The following is an 8,419-nucleotide window of genomic DNA, read 5'->3' on the forward strand; positions in this document are numbered from 1 at the left end:
CCCGTGTCGCCTTCTCTCTCTTCCTCTCTTTTTTTTCCTTCTGTGTTCTGTACAGAATGCAGATAGGGTTGCGTTTTTTTTTTATTATTTTTTTCACAGCTTTCGACGGAAATTATTCCCTCGAAAATCACAGGTTCCGACGGAAAAAAATCCGTCGGAACCTGTGATTTTCGAGGGAATAATTTCCATCGGAAGCCACTTCGAGGGAATATTTCGTCGTAACCCAAATATTCCGAGGGAAAAAAATACGTCGAAAATGTTCCGAGGGAATATTCCATCGGTAAGGAAACATTCCGACGGACTATTCCCACAAAGTCAATTTCCCTCGGAAATTTTTAATTTTCCAAGGGACTTAAATTCCGTCGGAAGCATTCCCTCGGAAATAAGCCTATTTCTAGTAGTGGTTGCAGTTATTCCGAGCTTAATTAGGTTTTAGGGTTGTGATATTTATTAATCGGGCTTAATTAATAAATAGAATGAAATGAATTAAAGGGTTTGGCTGAAATGAGGGTTGGACTACGCTTTGAATAAATCCTTAGATTGATTTGTGGACTGATATCTAGACTGTGTTTGACTGAATGTGGATTTTAAGCACTCCCGAGACTAAATACTCGACCAGTCCAATAATGGCAGTGAAAGGTTGTTCATCATCAAGTTTGGTTTTGGGGACACATTTTTAGGTGTCTACAGCTTGAATGAATCAAATGCTTATATGAGTAGAACTTGTTTTAATTTTCAAAGTATGGTATAATCCTCAGGAATTATGTCTGCGAGAATGAGAAACCAAGTGGGAAATAGGCGCACTGGTTCCAAAGTAGGGAAAGTCCTTAGAAAGCTAACCCATATCACTGAAACATCACGAAAGTGGTGAACCAAGGAAAATGTCATTCTGACCTTGACTCTTACAGTGAAGTTTTTAAGAGAGTTGCTGCAGCCAAACCACCTATTTACTTGGGAAAAGAGGACCTAGACATTCTTGAAAATTGGATTTGGGAGTTTGACAAGTTGTTTAATGCTATCAAGTGCCCAAGTGAGCTGAGGGTGAACAATAAAGTTTATTATATGAGGGAGGAAGCTGACTTATGGTGGGCCCAAGGAAAGGATGAGTTATTAAAGAAACCAAACTTTGGGAGGGAGGAGTTTAAGGAAGCTTTGAGGGAGAAGTTTTACCCGTCCTACCTGAGAAAGCAGAAGTGTATGGAGTTTACAAACCTAAGAACGGGGGAACATGTCTATCACTGAATACTACAACAAGTTCATTGAGTTGATGAGCTTTGCCCCAGAAGTAGTTCCCACCGAAACCATCAAAGCTTAGAGATTTGAGCAAGGCCTGACCCTGACCCTCCAAGGGAAACTAAGGGGAGTAACTTTTGAGACCTTAAAAGAAATCTATGGCCGTGCAGCCCACCTGTATGGTATTAAGGGGAGAGAGAAGGATCATTCTGGAGAGAAAAGGAAGAACCCGGACTCTTTTCAAGGGGGTGAAAAGAGGCATAAGCCCAATGGTAACCACCAAGGGAATTTTGAAGATAGGAGGGACAACAAAGGGTACTTTGGGAAAGGGAATGGAGGCCATTTGGCCAACGCTAGAGGGAATGGAAACCAAAGGGATGAGAAGCCTAAGAGAAAGTATCTCTGTAAGCAGTGTGAGAAAGACCACCCTAGGAAGGACTGTGAGGGGAACCCGGTAACTTGTCGTTACTGTCAGAAGTTGGGACACCGTGAGTATGAGTGTTTCGAGAAAGAGGTTGACGTTAAGTCAGGAAAGGTGAAAGAGTCTAGTACTCTTAGAAAACCATCGCAGCCTAGTGGACCTACACCCAAGATTGGAACTAGTAGCGGTGCAGGACCCAAAGGGTCGTATGTTCGTGATGAAAAACCGTGAGGCTGAAACTTCTAATGATGTGGTAATCGGTGTTTTCCTCATAAGTTCTCTATCTGTGAAAGTTTTGTTTAACTCGAGTGTATCCCATTCATTTATTTCTAAGACCGTAGTTGAAAGTGTTGGGGTTAGTCAGTCTTGAGTCAGATTCTCTATATGTGTCTATTCCGTCTAGGGAAGTGAGGAATTGTTCCAAGTTGTTTAGAAGTGTATCTATTTCCATTTTTGGGGCAGAATTTCCATCAGATTTAATCGAGTTCGATTTGAAGGATCTCGATGTGATTTTGGATATGGATTGGTTCGGAAAGTATGAAGCCAAGATTGACTGTGTAGTTGAAAAGGTTGCTTTGAATAGCCCAAGTAAGACTAGAGTGCCATCTAGAAAGGAAGAGAAGAGTTCATGGTTGAGATTTATTTCTGCAATACAACTATTGAAGTTTGTTAAGAAGGGTTATCCTCTGTTTATGTGTAGTGTTCGGGAAGTTGGAAATAAGGAAGAGAAGAGTGATGAGAGTATTCCAGTTATAGAAGAGTTTCCTAATGTATTTCGAGATGAGATTCCTGATATGCCACCAGTAAGGGATGTGGAGTTCACTATCGACCTAGTGCCTGGTACTGGACCTATTTCTAAGGCTCCATATAGGATGGCTCCAGTTGAGATGAAAGAGTTGAAGACTTAGTTGGATGATTTGTTGGAGATAGGTTACATTCGACCTAGTTTCTCACCTTGGGGAGCTCCAGTGTTGTTTGTAAAGAAAAAGTATGGGAGTATGATACTGTGTATTATCAAGAGTTGAATAAGGTTAGAGGGAAGAATAAGTATCCATTGCTGAGGATTGATGATTTGTTTGATCAATTGAAAGGGGCCTGAGTGTTTTCGTAGATAGATTTGAGATCAGGTTATCACCGGTTGAGGATTGCAGAGCAAGATATTTTAAACAGTTCTTTCAAGACCCGTTATGGTCACTATGAGTTCACTATTATGCCGTTTTGTTTGACCAATGCACCAGCAGTGTTCATGGATTTGATGCATAGGATTTTCAGACCATACTCGGATAAGTTTGTAGTGGTGTTCATTGATGATATTTTGATTTATTCAAAGGATAAAGAGGAGCATGAGGAGCATTTGAGACAAGTGTTGTTACTTTTGAGGGAGCATCAGTTGTATGCTAAGTTGTCCAAGTGTGAATTTTGGTCGGAGAAAGTGGCATTCTTGGGTCATGTAATTTTTAAGGAACGAGTTTCAGTTGATCCAGCAAAGATTCGAGCTGTCAGTTAATGGCCAACCCCAAAGAATGTGTCGGATGTAAGGAGTTTCTTGGGTTTGGCAGGCTATCACAGAAGGTTTACGAAAGTTTTTTCAAGGATTTCGAGGCTCATGACAAGTTTGATGAAAAAGGAGCATAAGTTTTCGTGGACTCAAGAATGTAAAAAGGCGTTTCAGACCTTGAAAGAAAGGTTAACCATAGCACCTGTGCTGGCTTTGCCTGATGGGAGCGTTCTATATGAAGTGTATAGTGATGCATCGAAGTTTGGATTAGGGTGTGTTTTAATGCAGAGTCGGAGAGTGATTCCATATGCTTCAAGGCAGTTGAAACCTCATGAGGTGAATTACCCGACCCATGATTTGTAGTTAGCAGCAATTGTGTTTGCTTTGAAGATTTGGAGACATTACTTGTATGGGGAAACTTGTAAGATTTTCACGGACCGCAAGAGTTTGAAGTACATTTTCACCCAAAGGGATTTGAATGGAAGATAAAGGTTATTGATGGAATTTCTCAGTGATTATGAATTGGACATTCAATACCATGAGGGTAAAGCTAATGTTGTGGCAGAAGCTTTGAGTAGGAAGTCAAAAAATTCTATGAATGTGATGGTGTTACCAGATCAGTTGTGTGTGGAGTTTCAGAAAATGAATTTGGAAGTGATGGAACATGGAGAAGTGACTAGGATGTTGAATGCATTAGTGGTTCGATCATCCATTTATGATGAGATCAGGGAGAGTCAACTTGAGGATGAGAAGTTAAAGGCTATAAAGAAGAAGATCGATGAAGGACAAGTGTTGGATTTCACCATAAGTGATGAAGGGAGTATTAATTTCAAGGGAAGATGGTGTGTGCTAGAGAGTCGTGGAGATTTGAAGCGAAGGCTAATGGAAGAAGCCCATAATTCTCCTTATTCAATGCATCTTGGAGGGGATAAATTGTATAAGGATATGAAGAAGACGTTTTGGTGGCCCAATATGAAGAGAGAAATAGCTGAGTTTGCGACAAAGTGTTTGACATGTCAGAAAGTAAAGATTGAGCATCATAGGCCTCAACGAAAGGTCCAATCCTTGAAAGTGCTGAGTTAGAAGTGGGATTCGATTTATGTGGATTTTGTTGGAGCATTGCCTAAGACAAATGTTGGGAATAAGACTATTTGGGTAATAGTGGACAGGTTGACGAAGTCAGCAACATTTATACCCATGAGAAGTACTTGGAGTATGGATCAGTTAGGTAAAGCTTATGTGAAGTTTGTGGTGAAGTACCATGGGGTACCCACGGATATTATTTTGGATAAAGATTCAAGATTCCAGTCTAACTTTTGGCAAAGTTTGCAAAAGGCGATGGGAATGAAGTTGCTAATGAGCACATCATTTCATCCTGCCACGGATGGTCAGACTGAGAGAATGATCCAGACATTGGAAGATATGTTGAGAGCTTGTGTGATGGAGTACTAAGGGTCTTGGGAAGACCACTTGGATTTTATCGAGTTTTCTTACAACAACATTTACCATGCAAGCATTGGAATGGCATCGTTTGAAGCTCTGTATGGTCGGAAGTGTAGAAGCCCAATTTGCTAGAATGATATAAGTGAGACAATGGTTCTTAGGCCTGAAATGATTGAGGATATGGTGAAACAAGTGAAGTTGATCCAAGAAAAGATCAAGGCAGCCCAAGACTGACAGAAGAGTTATGCTGATTCGAAAAGAAGGGATGAAGAATATGAAGTGGGAGAGAAAGTGTTGTTGAAGATTTCACCCATGAAAGGGGTAATGAGGTTCGGGAAGAAAGGAAAGCTAAGCCCAAAGTACATAGGGCCATATGAGATAATTCAGATAGTGGGAAAAGTGGCTTATAAGATGGATTTTTCCCAATGAATTGGAAAAGGTTCACAATGTGTTTCATGAGAGTCAAATTCGAAAGTATGTACCTGATGTGACACATGAGTTACAACCTGAAACCATTGAGATGGATGAGAATTTGACCTATGAGAAAAGACCAGTGAAAATTTTACTAAGTGAGAAGCACAAGAAACAAGGATGTGAGAATTGTGAAAGTGTTATGGTCGAACCATAAAACTGAGGAGGCTACTTGGGAAGCTGAGGTTGATATGAGAAAACTTTACCCAGAATTGTTTGCCAAAAGGTTAGTGGTTGAGTTACGGGGAAGTAACTCCTTTTAAGGGAAGTAGAGGCGATAAAGTTTCGGGCGTTTGCATTTTGAGTCATTTTTGAGTGATTTTGAGTCTTTCTTGAGTTAGTTGCAATCTTGAGTCGGGTTAGGATGTGCATGAACCAATAACTTTAAATGATTTTTGTTTTTCTTTTGGCTAAGTTTCGGGGCGAAACTTCTTTTAGGGGGGGGGGGGGTGTATTTTAATACCCCGTATTTTTGAAAAGTATTTTCTAGTTAATTAATTAATGAGTATTTTCTAAAAAGGATATTTTAGTAATTATTTTTACTATTTAAATTTTTTAGCCAAAATGATAATTGAATTTTAGTGCCAAAAACATTTTTGAAACTTACTTATATTTTCGGATTTTTGGATAAGATTTACTATCCATTTATTTTATTTAAAAAACCGGATTATATATATATTCCGGATATTTTAATTAAGCAAAAATTATATTTTCCTATTTATTTTATAAAGGGCTGAAAATCTATTTAATTAGGCTAGGAATTTCGGATTTTCTAGATATAGAAAATCTAATTTTTCATGACTAATTATTTAGTTTAAAGTTGGTATTTTTCTAATTAATAATTTGTACAAAATATATTATTTACACAATCATTTTTAATCCTTAAAATTTAGAAAACTAATTTCTAAATCTAATCATGAGGACCAAAAATATGAGCTTAGGAAAGCTCAAAAATTTCGGCTACCTTGGATGATTTTTAAGAAATTTATTTTGGTAGTTTTGTATTTTAATTATCTTCCTTAATTTCTATTATTTCCCTAATTCGTATGTCCCATCTCATAAAGATTTGATCACCTTATTTATTTACCTTAAACCATACTTGATTATTCCCCAAGCAAAACCACTTACCATTTTAATATTTCATGACTACACACTTACCTTATTTCTTAGTTTCTTAATCACCATAAAACTAAACTTTCCTTAATTCTTTAGCTTTCTTTTCCAAGTAATTCCTTAAACTAAATTTGCCATATTTCTTCCTACATTTTCTTACCTTAATTCTTTCATTCATGAGCCTATAAATACCCCTTGAATCAAAGCCAAAAACTCTCTTCTTTCTCTCTAATTCTCTCCTCCTTTCCCCTCGATTTTCGTGCACAACCACCACCGCAAACCACCTCCACTGCCGGCTGCCACCTTCTGCGGCCAGCCCCGACGCTGACCACCAGCAATTGCCACCTGCCGGCGTGCTACTGCCCCTTGCCGAGCTTCTCCTTCCACCTCTTCTTCGTTTTTTCTACTTCTTATTCTCTCCTCCTAATTAATTCTATTATTATTATTGTTATTATTATTATTATTATGATTATTATTATTATTATTATTATTATTATTATTATTATTAGTGTTTTTTAAAAATTATTATAGGTGTTTAAAATTAAATAAAATTTGTTTATTATTCAAGTTTATCAAAAAAAAAAATTTATAAGGTTCATGTACATATAGTTGGGGGTTTTATTTTAATTGTTGTGATTGTTTGATGACTTTATATTAATTAAGGATATATTTTATTGTAGGGTGTTTTTGACAAGAGTTCTTGAGGTTCTTTTTGTATTTGCTAAGTGAGGATCAAGGTACGTTTAAGTGGCTAGTTACCTTCAACAATTGATTGGATTGAATAAGCATGTTTTTGTGATTTTAATGATGATTGAATTAAATTGTTTTGAATTATGATTTATAAATTAACCTTGAGAAATCATGTTTTAATAAATTGATTGAGAATGGATTTTTATATCTTGTTTTGAATGGTTTGAAATTAATTATCATGTTTAAAGAAATTTTGTTTTCAAAAGTATGTTGGATTGATTTAAAGAGTTTGGAGTTGGAATTCAATATTTAAAAGGTTTCATTTTGAAAGCAAGTTGAATTAAATAAAAAGGAGTTTTGAGTTTTATTTTATTTCAAAGAGGAATTTCATGAGAATTATTGAATTATTTATTAAAGCTTTACAAGCATGATTATATTAATCCCACTATGCAGATTTGATTGATAAGACTATGGACTTTGTATGACCTAATCTTTCCTCAAGGCTAGCCTTTCTACTTAAAGACACTAATTTGAAGAGTGTGCACACTTGGGTGAGGAATTGGTTTTTAAAAAGAGGAATTGGTTTTTTTTTTTTTTTTTGAAAACAGGAATTGATTTTAATAATCATTATTATTTGAATTATTGAGTTATTAGAATTGTTTTGAGAAAATATTGAGAATTGGTTTTGAATTTATGAGTCTGGAATTATTGGATTAATTCTTGGAATTGGTTTTGAAAGCATGTTTGCTAATAAATTGAGTTTACATTATCTTGCACTTATCGTACTTAGCATATTTTGCTAATCCATATTTCCTATTTGTGTTTGATTCGCCCTGTTTACCTTAATGGTAAGCAGTGTTGACTGTTTTCAGGTGGAGTCAATAAATGAACATTTGGAAGTCTCGGGATATGCTTCACATAATTTTAGGAATGTTGGTTTTGTTTCTATTTTTGAGTACTCATAATACTATTTTTACAAAGTATTAATAAAGAAAGAGTTTGAGTTTCCACAGCAAAGTGTTTGTTTATTTAGTAGTTTTGAGTAGCCTTGCATAATCACGCGGCGGTAATACGCCTAAATCTATCTCTACGGTATAATTATACGCATTATACTGGTATTTCCGTAGAGGGAGATTTGTGGTGTTACAAAACATCATTAAACTTGCTTTCGTTGAAACAAAAATTTCTAGAGTATTTTCTCTTGAGTGTTTACAAACACTTGCTCACAAACTTCTTGTAGATTGGTTTAGTAAACAACCTAAACCAATTGGTCTCTTCTTTGTATCTCAATAATTTAATCGCGTTAACCTTGTTGTTTCGTAGATGAGCAATAATAAACTATTAGGAAAGCGGCATTAAGTTACGTGCCTAGAAGAAATATCCGGTGCCTCTTGTTTTATCTTCCATTTTGTTCTAACATAGTCTAAATTGATATGATCATTTTGTTTTTGTCTACCCTAATTGATCTGATTGTCTAATTTGAATAAACTTTGACGACCTTAGTTGGTTATTGATATATAAGTGGGATAAAAGCATTAAATGAAATCTTG

General features: G+C 36.3%; 1 protein-coding gene across 1 annotated transcript; it reads left to right on the forward strand.

Annotated features, from left to right (window-relative positions):
• The first annotated feature begins 1,062 nt into the window (after positions 1-1,062).
• On the forward strand, positions 1,063-2,562 carry LOC110686455. The gene is made up of 3 exons (XM_021863078.1): positions 1,063-1,195; positions 1,404-1,881; positions 2,058-2,562. Exons 1-3 carry the CDS (start codon positions 1,063-1,065, stop codon positions 2,560-2,562), a joined length of 1,116 nt encoding a protein of 371 aa, XP_021718770.1.
• Positions 2,563-8,419: the final 5,857 nt, after the last annotated feature.

The sequence above is a fragment of the Chenopodium quinoa genome, unplaced genomic scaffold (genome assembly GCF_001683475.1).
Source record: "Chenopodium quinoa cultivar QQ74 unplaced genomic scaffold, ASM168347v1, whole genome shotgun sequence".
NCBI classification, from domain to species: domain Eukaryota; kingdom Viridiplantae; phylum Streptophyta; class Magnoliopsida; order Caryophyllales; family Amaranthaceae; genus Chenopodium; species Chenopodium quinoa.